Source organism: Phaethon lepturus, unplaced genomic scaffold (assembly GCF_000687285.1).
Source record: "Phaethon lepturus isolate BGI_N335 unplaced genomic scaffold, ASM68728v1 scaffold38530, whole genome shotgun sequence".
Classification (NCBI taxonomy): Eukaryota; Metazoa; Chordata; class Aves; order Phaethontiformes; family Phaethontidae; genus Phaethon; species Phaethon lepturus.
The window spans coordinates 47,018-64,324 of NW_010511870.1; the positions used below are offsets into that span (position 1 = coordinate 47,018).

At 49.9% G+C, this 17,307-nt stretch overlaps 1 protein-coding gene across 1 annotated transcript in view; it reads left to right on the forward strand.

The window, feature by feature from the left end:
- DNAH1 (dynein, axonemal, heavy chain 1) overlaps nucleotides 1-17,307 on the forward strand; it is a gene marked incomplete at its 5' end in the record, with an annotated part of 70,413 nt that overhangs the window by 41,692 nt on the left and 11,414 nt on the right. Inside the window, 15 exons of the mRNA XM_010285175.1 lie at nucleotides 503-660; nucleotides 802-975; nucleotides 1,345-1,383; nucleotides 2,484-2,662; nucleotides 3,466-3,696; nucleotides 5,083-5,279; nucleotides 6,137-6,272; nucleotides 7,172-7,380; nucleotides 7,989-8,160; nucleotides 8,502-8,693; nucleotides 9,218-9,328; nucleotides 10,474-10,659; nucleotides 15,556-15,747; nucleotides 16,195-16,362; nucleotides 16,999-17,190. Of these exons, the coding sequence (XP_010283477.1) occupies nucleotides 503-660; nucleotides 802-975; nucleotides 1,345-1,383; nucleotides 2,484-2,662; nucleotides 3,466-3,696; nucleotides 5,083-5,279; nucleotides 6,137-6,272; nucleotides 7,172-7,380; nucleotides 7,989-8,160; nucleotides 8,502-8,693; nucleotides 9,218-9,328; nucleotides 10,474-10,659; nucleotides 15,556-15,747; nucleotides 16,195-16,362; nucleotides 16,999-17,190 (2,536 nt within the window). The remainder of the gene's footprint in view (nucleotides 1-502; nucleotides 661-801; nucleotides 976-1,344; nucleotides 1,384-2,483; nucleotides 2,663-3,465; nucleotides 3,697-5,082; nucleotides 5,280-6,136; nucleotides 6,273-7,171; nucleotides 7,381-7,988; nucleotides 8,161-8,501; nucleotides 8,694-9,217; nucleotides 9,329-10,473; nucleotides 10,660-15,555; nucleotides 15,748-16,194; nucleotides 16,363-16,998; nucleotides 17,191-17,307) is intronic.

Here is a 17,307-nt window from a genome sequence, read left to right on the forward strand (position 1 = left end):
GATTAGTGAGGGTCTGTAAAAGTTGCTCCAATTCTAGTTATTCCAGAAATACTAGATTTCACAGCACAGGTGTTTGCAAACACTGGTGTGGGGTCTTTATAGAAACTGATGAGGGGTGAAAACATGGCTGGTAACCCCCAGTCCCGCTCCCCATGGCTAGCAGCTTGCCTTTTTCCTCCCTGATCAGCCACTGCTTTGAAGTTTCCAACAGATTCATGGGCTCAAGCTTTGCTTGTATTTGAACCCATTTATTCATTGACACTCTCTGCATAAGTAGACAAAATTTCACTTGTGTTTGGAAAGAAGCCAGTGCCTCAATCATTACTCCGGATCTTTTCTGTGCAAATGCCCATAGGAAGGGGTATATGGAGTCTTAAGTGTAAGGATAGCTGAAACTGCTGACCTAGGAAGCCTCTGGAGAAAAAAATGCTTTTGGATCAAGTTAGGAGTACCTTTGCAATAGGAGTTGTCCCGTGTCCTTACACGGCTTCTGTCCTTACAGGCGGAAGGGTATCTTCGGGCCTCCAGTTGGGCGGTACTTCATATTTTTTATTGATGACTTGAACATGCCTATGCTGGAGAAATATGGTGCTCAGCCACCCATCGAGCTGCTGCGGCAGTGGATGGACCACCGGGGCTGGTACGACAGGAAACAGATTGGTATGACCCAGATCCTCTGCCCAGTACTCTTGGCAAAAGTTGGCCTGTAGATAGACATGCATACCTGCTGTGGAGATTTTTTTTTTGGTGAGGGTTTTTATCTACAACTTAACATTAATTCTTTATTCTGCACTCTTCAAGGTACTTTTAGGAAGCTGGTAGACATTAATTTTGTTTGTGCCATGGGACCTCCGGGAGGGGGAAGGAATGCTGTCACTCCACGGCTCACCCGGCATTTCAACTACCTCTCCTTCACGGAGATGGAGGACAGCAGCAAGAAGACTATTTTCTCCACCATCCTTGGAAGCTGGATGGGTAAGTTCTGCAGACAACTGCTACCTTCTCCTTATGTTGCCAGTCAGCTCAGGGATAATGGAGGTAGAAAGGGGAGGAAGTAATATTGATGATCTGATCGAAGTGTTGGAAGCTGGAACTTGCATTAGTTCCTTGAAGATGCTTTTGGGAAAGTGTTTGCATCTTAGCAAACAGAGAGCTCAAACTGTTTAGTTTTAGGGCCAAACTCTGCTGATGCAAATCAGCAAACTTCAACTTTGGCTCTTGTGGTTTCTTAAGGTATCCCATAGCCTGGGCCTTTCAAAGAGGATTTTGTTTGTGATAAAAGATGCAGATATCTTTCACCTCAGCAAGTAAAGCGGTAACTCAGGTTTTCTGTCTTTTTCTTAGATGGACTCCTAGGAGAAAGAAGTTACAGAGATCCAGTGTGTAAGTAAGAGCAGAAAGATATAAGAGAGAGAGACTGTGAACAGAACAAGCTGATGGGCACAGCATGGTATAGCTTACCTGTGCTTTCAGCAGATAGACACTTGCCCAGACAACAGCCTTCTGTGGAAGCAGAGCCTTCTGTTACTCTCCATCTGCTGCAGCCTGTGGACAGCTGAGCAGGGAGGATCTAAGCATGGTGCTACAGCCAGCCAGAAAAAACGGTTCATTTGGAGTGAAATGAGTCCTCCTATATTGACAGGGTGGGAATTTAGGATCATCTTTGCAAATGTGCCCTCATCTGCAAATCTGCCAGTAGGAAGAAGGGAGAATAGTGGGCTATGAGAGAAGCACACCAGAGCTTTCAGAGTGCTTGCAACATTCACAAGCATCAGTACTTGAGTATGAGCTCAGGGGCACACTGAAGCATCTAGCTGTGATTTTAAAAAGAATTTAAAGAATTTTGGAAATAATGCAAAAAAGTGCAAAATGCTAGGGTGTCATAGGGCTCTACTTCCCCAGAAGTGTTTGTAACGAGCTTTATTGGGAGAAAGAAAAAAATATTTAATGCTCTAAAACTGGCAGCTGTGTTTAAATCTTGCCAGACTACTGCATAAGAAATTATTCCTCAGTGGCTTTGCATTTGCTGAGTTCAATGAATGGCAGGGTGGTTTAGCTAAGAGGGCACTCACACCTTCTAGCTTAAAAGTAGCTGAGACTCCACTGAGGGAGTACAAGGAGGGAGAAGAAAAACCTATGTGGAGTATTTCAGGTAGGCACCAATTACTTGCCTGGCAGCATCTCCTCTCTCCCTGGGGTGCCTGGACTCTTAACATGGCAGAATTTTGTTGTGAATGCATTCTTCCTTCCCCAGATCTGATTCATTTTGTGTGGGGAACTCATTGGCAAACTGTCCACTGGGTGAGCAGGTGCTTGGTCAGGTCCCTACACAGTCTCTGCATAAGAAAGCAGAAGAAAAGTGTGTTCCTGGCCAAGTCCTAGCAACACTTTTGCCACTCAGCGCCACCTGCCTGCACTGCTAAGACCTTCTCATCCCAAAGTCACCACCTCGGCATCCTCTCCACCTTCCTCTGTCTCTGCAGCAGGAGCACTTGCAGTCAAAGACTTGAACAAGCCCTTGGTTGATGCCACTATCTGCGTGTATTTGACCATCCAATCCCAGCTGCTGCCCACACCAGCAAAGTCACATTACACCTTCAACTTGAGAGACCTCTCCAAGGTGTTCCAGGGCATGCTCATGGCTGAGCCTAGCAACATTGAGGTGAGTCTTCCCACCAGCACAGACGTGCCACCCTGGGGAAGACCAGAAGTGTTCCAGTTCAGGCCTCATTGACAGGCCTGCAAACAGGCCATTTTGGTACTGTTCAGTGAATGTGGTGACCTTCCCTTTGGCTATATTGCCTAGTACCAGTAGTAAACAGACACCCCCCCCACTACCCCAGCCCTTCCTTGGTGTGGAAGCTGGTGAGAAGCTGTCAGAGGAACAGCCGGTTTGACACAGCCTGGCCATTCAGGGCTGGATGGAGCCACAGGGGACCAGACAAGGGACCACACAGGGGCAGAAGTGCTGTCCTGTTACCACCTTGTAGCAATGGAGGCTTCTGCCCCTCTGGCTCTGCTGAGGACCTTGCTCTGGCTCCAGCCAGCAGAGATTGACTTACCACAGCAAATACTTGGGCCTCTGGTTCTGTGCTACACCTGCATAAAAGGATCTTTCAAAAAAACACAACTTCTGAAAACAGTAAAAAATAAGTCAAACTGGGGGAAAGATAAGGACAAACAACATGAAATTTAAATCTCTCAAAGTCTGACATATGGACAAATAAAGGGGGGGGATTAGCTGAAGCTGTAATGAGCTCTCTGCAAAGCAGCTGTTTTGAGAAGAGTTGTTTTTGAGAGAAGGGAATGCAGCTTCCTCCGCCCAGTTCTTTCTCCACTCCAGCTGCCTTCTAGCAGGAGTGGTGCTGGCCACATGCTGGGCAAGGAAACAGCTTTCCTGAGAGTGAGGCTCTTAATACTTCTCTGCTTCTCTGATGGGGGTGTTTTGCTGGGATTTCCTACCAGAACAAACTGCAGCTGCTGAGACTGTGGTACCATGAGAGCTGCCGGGTCTTCTGTGATCGCTTGGTCAGCACAGAGGACCGGACCTGGTTTGACAACCTGATGAAGAGTATGATGGAGGAGTTAGGCACCACTTTTGAGGAGGTCATCCCATCCCAGCCTGTTCTGTTTGGGGACTTCATGGAGCCAGGTGCCAATATCAAACTGTACAAAGCAATCAACAGCCAGGAAAAGGTAAAGGGTCCTGGGAATCAGGATGGTATGAACTATGTTCACATCTTCCAAGCCTTCTGCAAACAAAAGAAAACAGTTAATAGTAACCACAGGGCTACTTGAATTGAAGGTGTCTGGAATCACAAACCCTCCAAGGGCTCTCCTGTGAGCTCCTACTCCAGCTATGGATAGTGGTTGCTTTTGGTGCAATGGGAAGTGGAACAAGCTGTCTCTGCATTGCCATCCTGGGGGTAGCCTGCTATGCCAAATCTCCCAAATGAGCTGCACTTGGGACTGAAAAGTGAAATTTGCTGGAAAGAAACGGCACGTTATCCCCAAACAATACTACTTTTGCCATTAAAGGCTTCACAATTGACCTTTACAAGTAATTAATGTTACTGCAAGATTCTCTGTTAGAGAAGATACTGCAAGTACTCCGGTAGTGATAATTAAGCAAAGGCAATGAGCAGTGTGTTTTGCACTCATTATCAGAAATAGATGATTATCCTGTCGTCTCTCCTCTTGTGATAGCTGTGTGGCAAGGACTGGTAATTAACTGAGCTTTCCAATCTCTTTTGCAAAGTAGATAGGCCTGTCCCCCACTGAGGTGAGCACAGCTGAGACAGCCAGACTTACCAAGGTGCCGCACAGTCCACTGATGTGCGCAGGACTTTGGTATCTAGGCAGGAATCTCAGCACTGTATGAATCCCAGCTGATGTTGCTTGCCCAGGGTTACAGTGAGGTTGCTGAGAGGGTAGGACCAAATCCCAGATGTCTTCATGTTTCAACTCCTGCTCTGGCCTTAGGGTGCTGTTGAAGAGAGCCCTGGAAAGGGCAGGAGAGATTGCTGCTGCAGCTATTCTGTGTAATAGCTGGACCAGGAGAGGAGTGCACTTCTATTGATCTACAGCCAGTGGGCTTTTCTTCCAGTACCTGCCCTTGAAAGCCAGGATCCTAACCACAGGATGCAGCAGCATGCAGTGGTCAGCCATAGAGTGAGGAAGCTCTCCCAGAGGGAGACCCGGGAACAGCATGGGTCAGGCAGCCATAAGCTATTTTATTTTGAACTATGCCGTGCTCTTTCTCCAGGCAAACAGTGCCACTAGGAACGGCAGACTTCAGTCACTTGCCTGAATTAGTTTAAGGTCACCATTCAGCAGCTGCTGCCACCACTAGCTAAATTCAGCCCAGTCCAATGGCAGTTCCTATAGGAGCGTGGAGCAAAGAGAGCCACCACCTCCTCACAAGCAGCTCCTAGGGAGCAACTGAGAGAGGCAGCTGCTCCCAGACCCTGCTGAGCACTAGGCTCTGCTCTCACAGAGGTCTGGTCTGTGGTTACAGACAACTACTGACCCCCTCACAATTGCTTTTATCTGGTAGCCTCAATTTACTGTTTCTGCCCACAGCTGAAGGTTGTGATTGAAGACTACCTGGAGGAGTACAATCAAATCAAAACCCCAGAGCTGAAGCTTGTGCTTTTCATGGATGCAATACAGCACATCTGCCGAATCATCCGGATCCTGCGGCAGGCTCCAGGCAATGCTCTTCTCCTGGGTGTTGGGGGAAGTGGGAGACAGTCTCTCACCAGACTGGCATCTCACATGTAAGTAATGCACTCCTATGCACATAATGTGGAGCAGCTCCATTAGGGCTGCCTCCAGAGAATATTTTTTTCCTGCTCTTCCTGCTACTGGTTACACATTTTGCTGGTTGCTGACTCTTCAGATTTAACACTCAAGAGCTAGGGCTCAGTTAACATGCACATGTATGCTAGAAAAATAGGACTCTCTTGCCTGCTAGTAGCTTGGGTTACTGCTGCGGGCATGCAGCAAATGACCAAATGCAGCATGGTCCATGTCAGCTCACTGGCCTGTGCAGCACTCAGCATGGCAGGGGGAGAGATAGGGGCTTCTTCCTGGGAGCTGGGCAGCAGGAGGACAAAGACAGGAGCTACTAGTGACAAGTGATCAAGTGACACTGGCAGCCTGGCAAGTAGGACTGGTGAGTCTTGGGAGCCATGGGGCCTCAAGGAGGAAGCTTGAAGAGCCAGGGAACTAGGCTGAGGAATAAAATTCTTCCAGCTCTGAATACAAGGTGTGATCCTCGATAAACACAATCACAGTTCCCAGGTGCAGCAGCCTCCAAGGGCAGCATCACAAAAAAATCCATGTTGAGTTGTTCTGCACTCTGAGGTACTGGGCCCAAGAAGCACTGTGACTCTGTTAGCTCATGGAGTTGTATTTCTCCCAGTTTCTAGGTAGCTCAGGTATCTCTGCTTTGAGTAAAACATTCTCTTGGGTTCATGGTTGACCATGCACAAGGACAGGTATGTGCTCAGGACTCATTGCAGGAAAGCAACTTGCTTGAGTCCTCTCCCCCTGCGTCCACAACACATACTCAGGATTGACAAAAGAGGAGGTTTTAATTCGATGTAACTCCACAGGATTCTCTTTCCTTTAGGGCCGATTATGAGTGTTTTCAGATTGAACTGTCCAAAAATTATGGCGTGACCGAATGGCGAGATGACGTAAAGAAGATTATGATGAAGGCAGGCCTTCAAAGTCTACCCAAGACGTTCCTATTTGTAGACACACAGGTACAGAAGTATTAGCATGGTGGACTCCATCTCAAAAGGAGTCAGAAACACAGCTCTAAGCTCAATAAATCCCCCTAAAGAGGATTGAAGAGCTTGATACAAACCAGGCACAAACTTGTATTTCTTAAGTAGCCCACCTTCATTGTCTAATAAAAAAACTCCAGGGAAACTGAAGGTGGTGCATTTGTTGCTGACTAGCCCAACTTCTGGAATTCATGGTTATGTTCCCCATAGGCTTTTTTACTGCATTATCATAGGAACCAAGTCCCTTCTGGCAGTGCCCTAAGCAGTAAGATGAGCATCTGTCAAATGCTGCTTGTTCTTGCATCTTTTTTCCCTGCAGTGAGAAGCATATGTGGGAAAAGAGCGGCATGGGAGGGTGCATTTAGTCAAGTAGTTGGATGCTGTGTATTTCTGATTTAGCAAAGGTGGGGAGGTGAGTGTAGCTCTGGAGGGAGATCATCCCACAGACTGTGACACATCCCTACAATTACTGTCTCCCACATCAATGAGCTTTATCCTAATCGTGAAGTGTTCTGTGCTAGAGGAACAAAGACTCAGAGCAACCTTGTGTCTGGGGTCGGGCGGCAGAGTCACTGCAAAGCAGGGAGCAAAGCCCTGAGCTCAATTTGTCTGTAAGGAGACGGTGAATGGGCAGAAAGAGGTTTGTTCTCAGATACACACCCTCACCCTTGAAAAGGCTGAACATGGCTGTTCAACTGGAAATGCTGGACAAGGGTCAGAGTATGCTTCACTAGAGACAAGTGATCACAGAAATTATTTCTTATAACAGAGGCTGAGGGCTATATTTATCTGGAAGTGATCTCTGTGGCATGTGGAGACATGACTGTCTTAAGACTTAAGAAACTGCTTTTTCCCCCCCTCCATCATCTACTTAGATTAAAAATGAATCCTTCCTTGAGGATATCAACAACCTGCTCAACTCAGGTGACATTCCCAATATCTACAACCTTGATGATCAAGAACAGATCATGACAGCTATGAAACCCGTTGTTCGAGATCTAGGGCAGCAGCCTACCAAGGCCAATCTGATGGCTGCATACACAAGACGGGTTTACAGCAATATCCACATGGTCCTGTGCATGAGGTACAGTTCAGGGGTATGGCTCTATTCCATCAATGTTAATTATTCCCTCCTAGTCCTTTGCCTTGCATCACTTTGTCATGGGACCTTTGTTTCCAAGCCCCTGACTTTGGAGGAGGAGTAAGGTTTGCCTATCACCTTCCCATAGGACTGGATACTTTTTTTTTTATCCTTCACTGGTTTGAAGATGAAAGTTGAAAAGTTTAAGAATATGATTATATGTGATCCAGATTAAATACAAGCTTCCTCCTCCTTCATGCACCATTGAGCTGTTTGTTACAAAAATATCTTGCTTGAGTTTGGGGCTCAGTTGCACCATGTTTACTCATGAATCTAGTGCATAGATTCACCATGCACTAGATGAAAACATCACCCCACTACCATCTTAATACTTCCAGAATATACCCAGGACTTCCAAGGAGTGAACTGTGACATGTGGCTCACTGTCTGAATTTTCATTCCCTACTTCCCTCCCTCCTCCTTCCTTAGGTATATTCCCTTCCTTCTTACCCTGTAAGAGTTCAGGATGGTTCTAGGGAAGTAGGAAAGCTATTTTATTCTTGCATCTGTAGCTAGTTGTAACACCTCTTTTCTGCATGTCTTTCCCTCAGCCCTATTGGAGAGGTCTTCCGTGCACGCTTGAGACAGTTCCCCTCTCTCGTGAACTGCTGTACCATTGACTGGTTTAATGAGTGGCCTGCTGAAGCCCTGCAGTGTGTTGCCTCCTTCTTCTTGCATGAGATCCCACATCTTGGTGCCAGTACTGAAGATGTCAATGGGATGGTAAGTGCCACACTCAACACACAAAACACAGCTTCTGTATGCTCAATAGTGTGCCATAGCTGCACAATGGATGCTAGGACGCAACTGCAGAGGGGTCCTACCCTGCAGCAGAAGTGTTTCATAGGAGGGTTATTCAAATACAGAACTAGCTAGCTTTTGTATGTCTTGAAATGGCCATGTCCATTTGTCCACCTCTCTCTGTATGGCATTGAAGCCCACAGACATATATAAGCTGTGTTGTGACAGTATAGTTAGGCTCTTTGTCTCTGTGGGCATCACATAGACCTGCCTAGCACATGTTCAGTACTGAATAAGCTTTTTTCTTTCCTTTCTCCTTGTAGATTCAAGTGTGTGTGGAAATACATCAGAGTGTGGCAAAGAAGTGCCAAGTGTACCTGGCAGAGCTGGCCAGACACAATTATGTCACTCCCAAGAGCTACCTTGAGTTCCTCAGCATCTTCAGTTCCCTGATTGGAAAGAAGAAACAGGAACTGAAGACAGCCAAGAAAAGGATGAAAAGTGGCCTGGACAAGGTTCATCCCTCACACCCACAAGAGCTTTGGGCCACCCTTACCTGCTCTGAGCTGTGTATTTATAGCTCCAGAGATGCAGTGAGATGCCCTATGCATCTCCTGTGTAACAGGAAAAAAACTCATGTTAAGGCAAATGAGAACTATGCCCTCTGCTAGAGCCAGTCTTTCTGAAGGTCTGAGTCTACAACAGCTCTAAAAGAATAATGGTCTCCAGCCTTTGGGGACCATAGACCTCTCTGTAGCTCATCATCTCTCAGGATGTTCCTTGTTAACCCTTTAACTGAAAGCCCTGTAACAGCAACATTGTTCTGCTGACTGATTGCCACGAGCTTATGAAGTAATGCCCATCATGTGCAGGCACTATTAGGCACTATTATTTATAAGCACACCACAGTACCAGATTGATGCTTAAGCAGGGACCAGAGCAAGACCTGCTTTGTACAGCCTGACAAGGGCAGCACAGCCCTTTCCTGGGGCTTTCTATGGTTGCTGCCTGTGCTCTCACTCTTGCTTTGCTCCCACAGCTCCTGCAAACAGCAGAGGATGTAGCAAGGATGCAGGAGGAGCTGGAGTCTGCCCGCCCTCTCCTGGCACAGGCAGCCAAGGACACACTGGCAACCATGGAGCAACTGCAGGTACGGCTGCTGGACAGCCCTGCACTTTGCATGTCTGACTGCTCAGACTGGACACAGGGCTTGGGGAGGTGTTGCAGGGTTATACCAAATCCTGCTTGGTCCGACAGTACCTGCTTGGTCAGACAGTAAAAAGGCCTCAGATTAGCACAGCACGTATTTACACACTACCAGCAAGAATGGCCACCTTCTGGGGTCCCTGCTCTGGTGTTGATGGGAGCCAGTCACAACCTACCAGCCAGCTGCTAGCAGAAGTGTTGGCTCACATGCCCCTGTCTGAAACCACAACCCAGGGGTCCATCAGCCAAGCTCCCAGCTCCCTTTCCTCACTGGTTTAGATCCTTGCAAGCACAGACTAGCAATACTACTAACACAATCCTCAGGTGGCCTGAGCAGTTCTAAGCCCAGACTGTTGTTGCCAAAAGGCATTGTTCCCCCACATCCCAACCCCAGGGAGCTGATCCAGGTGCAGCCTCCCACTGCTAGCCTAAACCTCAGGGATCGTCACATGCAGCCACTCATGCCACTGCAGAAGATGCTGTGTTGCCGGTCACTACCTTCCCTCCTGCTTATGTTCCTCTTGCCTGTCTCCTGCTGTGGGATGGCCAGACTGAGACAGAGGCAACAGAGACACTAACATCATACACATACTAACAGCTGCACGCAAAGGGGAAAGTCTGCAATCTCCATGTTCCCAATATCCAAATCTTTATCTGCTATATTCCACATTCCCTTTATTACCTCCTGGTAGTTTCATCCCTGGGGGGAGGAGAGAGAGTGACAGTTTTAGAAGCAAAACCCTCAGCATATCTTCTCATTCTTCCATCTCTTAGGCCTTTGCATGCCTATGCATCCTCTTCCTGTGCAAATAGGAAAAATGGGTAGAGCTACTAATTCCTGCCAGACTAACACCATTCTAGGCACAGCCAGAGCTGGAGATTGTGGATGATCTCTGCAGGCTGACAAAAACCTCCCGCTGGTATGATGCAGGAAGGTGATCCCCTCCAGCAGTTAGGCCCCAGCATGTCTCTGCTGGAAGAAAATACATAGCCTGCCAGGACAGCTGTGATCCTTACCTAGCAGTGTTGAGCCAAGAAAAGGGGTGCTCTGGCTCCAGCATGCTTCTGAGGCTGTCTCTGGTGTTGCAGGTGGACACAGCTGTGGCTGAAGAGACAAGAAGTGCTGTGCAGGCTGAGGAGATGAAGGCCAAAGTGAAAGCGCAGACAGCCCAAGCCATTGCAGATGATGCTCAAAAGGACTTGGCTGAAGCCCTCCCAGCCCTGGATGCTGCTCTTGCCAGCCTGAGGAACCTCAACAAAAGCGATGTTACAGAGGTAACTGGGTTGAGGGGGAGGGTTGCAGAGCTGGATCTAGTCCTGGACAGCCTCACACTTTGCAGCTATTCCCCTTCTATAGGCTTGCAGCATCCCCAGGCTTTTCCACCATCTTCATCCATCTCTCTGGGCAGCTGCCCATGCAGCTTCTCAGCTCCATTCCAGAAACAAAGAGTTTTGAAGGGCAGAGACGCAGCAACTGGCTCCTGGGTGTTCCTACATGTTGTTTCCAACTTGTGCCAGAGAGGGTCTTGAGGAGGGCTCACCCTGTGGTGTCTGTCCATGGGCGTAGGTGGCAGGCAGTACCACAATGCAACCCCAAGTATTGACTGTGCAGCACAGGCTCTTCTGAACCAGCAGGCTCTTTTGAAAGGGGATTCACCACAGGCAGAGAACAGGAAGAGGCAATGGCTGGTGGGCTGACTTCAAGGAATACTGGCTTGAAATAGGATAGTTGGAGAAAGGAGGGCTATTCTGAGCCTGGCAAGTGTCACAGCCCATAGCCAAGAAAGCAAGGACAAGATTTCACCACACAGGGTGTTAACAGCTGTGGAGGGGAGGGACAGGCCTATTGCTCTGCAATTGTGAACAACAGACCTTTTTATTCCCCATAAAACATACAAAACTCCTTTCCCCAGAAGGTGGGGGAAAGGCATAGACAACATCAGTCCACTTGCCTCCGACACCCATCCTCTTGTAGAGTTGGCATGAAAAAAATCTCCTGTCTATACAAGGCTTCTAATGCCAACTCGCAGGATGCATTTTTTTTTTTTTTGACATATCATCTAACTTACCCACCAGCTTTGGGAAACTCTTTATTTAAGGCTAAATAGCTTAATAAGCTCCCTGCATCTTTTTAAGCCCAGCTGCTGGGCCGTGACCCAAGTAACCTATGACTGGAGCCAGGACCACTAGACTTCTCTCCCAGTCCAGGATTAATAACCCAGCCCAACCAAAAGAGCATGCCACTTCTATGGCAGGGAGCAAGCATCCCTTTGACCTACTCCTTTGCATAGGGCAGCTCCATCAGTGGTCCCTTGGAGGAAGCTGACACCTGTTTCTCCAGCTCCTCCACCACCTCTCTCAGCCGATCCTCATTGCAGTAAAGATACACATAAAGGTTGCGCTCTGTCTGCAGGATAGGGCTCTCCAGAAATCTGCGCTTGACATTCAAGTCACTCAGGAGGTCTGTCAGCATTTGGTAGAGGTTGTTCTGCATTGTGATCAGTTGCTCCATCAGCTCAGTGATATCCTGAGGGGCAGAGCCCAAATAGATGTGAACATGCAGGAAGAGGGGAATTTCTTCCCACCTATGGAACAGCTCATCCCACCAGAAACAAACTACCCACCTGGCTCTGGCCTCCAAACACATCCAGTCCAAGCAACAGAGGTAGCTTACTGGGCCACCTTGGATAAGGCACCCCAATCTCTACTTAGCAGCACATGTGAAACACAGCAAGAATCACCTTTGTCCCTCAGCCAGCCACTGCCTCACTGGATAGCTTTTGGGACAAGGCAAGGATCAGACTAATCTCCTCTCCGTCTGTGGGCTGAGAGGCAGCAAGTTCTCCCCCCTGCACCCAGGGGGAATGGCAGAGAGGATGGAGGATGGCACAGAGGGCTCTGTGCCACCCAGCAAGGCCTGGTAGAACAGGAATGCTTGCTTACCGGAGGGGAGAGCTGCAGCTGGTTGGAGCTGTTGTACAATAGCCGGTAGAGCACCTCTGTGGAGGACTCCAGGGCAGGGAGCTGGGACATAGGAGCTGCTAGCTGTGCTTCCAGCACCGTCTGGTCCTGAACCAACTGGGAGCACCGGGCTGTTATGGCCTCATAGCTGCGGAAATGCTGCTCCTCCTGATTTTGCCCCACCAGCATGTCCCAGAGCCTGCAAGAGGGGACAGCCAGCCAGAGGTGTGAGCAGTGTGCCAGCACTGAGGAAGAACAGGGCTCAAGGGACATTGCATGCTGTGGGCCTTGCATGCAAGCAGCTGTGGGGCACCAATGAGAGGACAGCTGCTCCTGGAGAACAGCCCATGTCCTGGAGGTCTGGGGAGAGCACCATAAAGGACCAGACTGGCTCAAGAGCCTGCCAGGGACTCAGTGCTGGCAGACATCAGCACCAGTTACTCCAGAGCTGCACCAGGAGGACCGAGAAGCAGGACACCCAACCAGAGAAAGCTCTTGGTCCAAGCAACTTGTACTTACTTCTGGACCAGCTCTCCTTCTCCATGTCTGAAGACTTGCCTCTACACTCTCCACCTTCACATGCTAGGAAAACCTCTGTTCTCCATAAGTCATTCCCTTCTCCAAACCCATACTTTGCTGCATCAGCACTAGCCGGCCAGGAAGAAGCAGATGCCATCTTCTGGGGAATTTCACACCACTGTGGAATCAGGATGGCTCTGCACTGGCAGAAGGGCACTGCTACGGTGCCTGGTAGCTTGGGTCTGCCACATGCTTCCCCCATTCCCATGCTACCTCCTCCATATCTAGTTTGTTCTCATGCACACACACACCCCTAGGCCCTTACCGTACAGCAGAGATGTCTTTGGGGTCTATCCATGTGTGTGAACAAGCCTTTTGGGAGGACCTGGCATCTTTGAAGTAGCCCTGCTGCTCCTGCAGCCTGGTCTGGGCTTCCCTCATGGTAGTTTCCATCTCTTCCAGCTGAGCAGCCTTCTGGTCCAGCTCCTTTCTCTCCCATTTCAGCTGAAGCTCCAGCAGATCTAGACGGCTGCGCTGGCTCACCAGCCTCACAGCTGCCTCCTCTTGCTTCCCAGCAACATACTGCAGATGGGCAGATTCCAGACTGAGCTGCCTCTCCATGATGGGCAGACGAGAGCGGCAGGCCTCTGCCTTCAGCAGAGGTGGCAGCTGGTGCGTCAGGGTCTGCGTGATGTCACAACGCAGGGCATGAAGCTGCTTCTGAAGCATGGCAGACTGACTCTGGAGCTCCACCTCAACTTCATGCTGTGCAGGGGGAAGACAAGACAGCCTGGTGTCAGGGTGCACCACTAGTGCTGCCTGGCTCTGCCACCCACTCCTGACATGTCAGCTGTGCTCCAGTGTTCAACAGGAAGGACTGCCTGCAGCACAGGGAGACCCTGCCACAAAGGATGGTGGAGGAAAGGGAGCACTGGCCCTACCTGGTTCTCCTCGAGAGCTTCCAGAGTCCTCTGGGCCCACTCCAGTGCAGCACAGTGGCCTTCCACTTTTGCTGACATGACTATAACCTCCCTCTGGGCACAGATACGTGCTTTCTCCATTCGGCTCAGCTCCTTCCAGTAGCTGTCTTGGTCCTCCAGTAGCTCATCTCCATCAGTCCCAAGGCTTTTCGGCATCGTTGTTTGCTTGGTGTCCATTCTCTCTGTGGCTTCCTGGCTGCCATCTCTCTCATCCTCAGCCCCCATGCTCAACACCTCTCTCCCATTTCTCACCTCCGGTAGCAGTTCCGCCCTTGAGCCTTGGACCAGTATTCCCTGACTTGCTGGTGCCACCCCCCATGGTGTCGTTGCACACTCTTGACAGGGACGTCCTCTTCTTCCTTCTGATATTTCCCAGTCTGAGTCCATCTGTATCCCAGCCTCCAGGGTTTCCTTCAGGCTGCTGTCTCCCTGTTCACTTGCTCCCTGAGCCTCTGGAGCCTGGACACTCCCTGGTATGACCTGCTGGATGCAACTCTCAAACACAGTGGTGGCCTGTTGTTCTAGCTCCATGTAAGGGCCAAGATCCATCTCACACAGCAGTGCTGGCAGCCGGCCTTTCCCCACACCCCCATGCCACTCTGCCAACTGCTTTGCAGCCTTGCTGATCTGGCTCAGGATAGCACTGGTTTGGAAGATCTCCACTTCCAGGTCCCTCTGAGCCTTCTTCAAGTCCTGCTTCACTGCTTTCTCCTCCTCCTCCAAATACTTCAGCTCCCGCTGCAGGTTGGCTGCCCAAACCTGCAGCTTGCTGTGCCGCCAGAGCTGACGGTCACGATAGTCCTTCAGCTCCTGAAGCTCCTGCTGCAGGGCCTCCAGAGAAGGACCCTCATCACCTGGTGTCATGCTTGGGAACTGTGGGACCTGACAACACATCTGCAATGCCTGCTCAAGGGCACTGCCTTCCAGGATGGGCTTGCCTGCAGCCAGCAGGGCATCGTAGGCCTCCACCTCAGCCGAGCTCAGCACATTCTCCTCACTCACCGTGCTGCAGAACCACTCGAGGAACTGCTTTGTCTGAGGGCAGTCAAAGAGCCAGTCAAAATCCTCCTCACAGAGGGTGTCTGCGTGGGGGTAGACCAGCCTCAGTGTCGCCACAAACTCTGCCCCTCTGTTGCATGTGTCCAGTGGGAAGGCCTGGGAGTATCGCTGGCTGAACATAGCAAGGGTGGTGAGCACTAGAAGGGAAAAAGCAGGACTCATCCTTAAGGATCCTGACACCCACAGCCATCTCAAGGGTGCTGCAGCAGCACTCGTAGCTGCCTGCTTGAGGAGAGACTCAAGCAGTCCCTCCACAAGTTCTGCAGACCAGTTTCATGTGCCCCCCCTGCAGTGGGGCACAAGACAAATGAGAGCCCACAGAGCAAGGGAGAAAGCCTGCCCATGCCCCATTTCCATACAGCTTCCTCCTCCCCAGGGCCATACAGGTCTAGCTCCTTTGCTAAGACATCTTCAGCCTATAAGATATACCTATCAGAGCATGAGGGCAGGCTTTTTCAGCCTACTCATAGCTTGCTCCATGCCCTTTCTGATAACCAGCTTTATCTTCAAACACCTTTTTCCCTCCTGCCTGTGCATTGCATCCTCTAAATGTCCTGCCTCTGGTCCCAGTCTCCCCTGGGCCAGCTGAGGCACAAGCACCCCATCTCACTGACAACCAGGCCAACCCACTATCTCCATTTGGGTTTTGAAGGTACGAGCAATGCAGCGGCCTCCCCTCGGTGTGAAGATGGTGATTGAAGCAGTCTGCATTATGAAAGGAATCAAGCCCAAAAGAGTGGCAGGAGAAAAGCTAGGCTCCAAGGTGGATGACTACTGGGAGCCAGGCAGAGGCCTTCTCCAGGACCCAGGGAAGTTCCTGGACAGCCTCTTTAAGTATGATAAGGTAAGTGGTGGCAGAGGGGGGCTGTGACCAGAAATCAGGTATTGCCTCACAGAGATCCTTCTCACAGCAATGAAGCTTAAAGCTCCTTGTAGGCAACACCCTTCAGCAGAACAAAGGATGAGGACATATTTGGCCGAGAAGTCCTCATGTCAGCTGGCTTGGGCTCACCTTGGGCAATGGGATCCAGACACACGTCTTCCCCTTCTGTCCCTCTGCTCTTTCCATGTGCAAGGGCTGGATGGAAGTGGTATGGGAAGGGATTTGCCCAATCCCACAGCCATGCCTCCCAGGCCTCAACATGTAGCAGTTTGATTCCTGTTGCTCCAGTGCAATGCCCTAGCCACCCTGCCAAGTCCTGGGGCAGGCTGCAGCCACTGGGGGAGCCCTTTGAGACTCTCCTCAGATCTCTAGCACCCAGTCTCGTTTCTCTCTCACCATTCCTTGCAGGACAATATTGCAGACACTGTGATCAGGGCCATCCAGCCCTACATTGACAGTGAGGAGTTTCAGCCAGCTGCCATCGCCAAGGTCTCCAAAGCTTGCACCTCCATCTGCCAGTGGGTGCGTGCCATGCACAAATACCACTTTGTGGCCAAGGTCGTGGAGCCCAAGCGGGTAAGAGGCAGTATGAACCCATTGCTCTAGGTGTTAGGGAGCACAGTATTAGCAGCCCCTTTCTGCAGAGGACGCTGAGAGTCACCATGTTCTGCAGGTCAGGACATAATGTTCAGGCCAAGCCTTAGCAGAACCAAAGCCTCAAAACCCATTAACATAATAGAGTAGAATAAATCAGCCTAGAATATGCTGGGACAGAAGCAATACCTTGTTCTTAGTGCTGAGTTCCTGGCTCAGTAGAAATTGTACTTACAGAAGCATTCCCATATCTCACTAGTGTTTCAGCCTTAATCGTCTCCAAACCTAGCTATTTCTTTATCATTTTGGGGCAAGCAGAGGAACCTTTCCTACTGTTCACCAGTGGGCCACATCCTGAGCTTGTGTAAGCGTGCACAGGCTCTTGACTTTTTGGAGCAATGCAGAAATGCCTTCCAGGGTGACCCCTACTTTTATTTCTGGGCTTGCAGAAGGCAACCCTGGAGTTAGGCAGGTCAACCTTTGCCATACAGGGAAGAATCTCAGTATCAGCTAGTGCTTTCATGGAAAGCCAACTCTTGCTCCAGCATCTCTGGCTTTTTGGGGAAGAGCCTGGCCACATGCCCAACATACCCACTGTTTCTTTCTTGCTTTCCTCAGAGAGCCTGGCAGGAGGCAGAAGAGGACCTGCATGCCACCCAGCAGGTCCTTGAGGAAGCTAAGGAACACCTGAGGGAGGTTGAAAGTGGTATTGCCATGCTGCAAGCCAAGTACAAGAACTGCCTCACCAAGAAGGAGGAGTTGGAGATGAAGTGTGAGCAGTGTCAGCAGAGACTGGGCCGTGCCGCTATGGTAAGGGACAGAGCTGGGTTCTGCCTGCTTACATGAGGCAACATGATTTCAGGTCAAGGAGCACAGTGGTGAAAACATCTATGTGCCTGCAACTCACAGCAATCCTAGGTTGAAGCT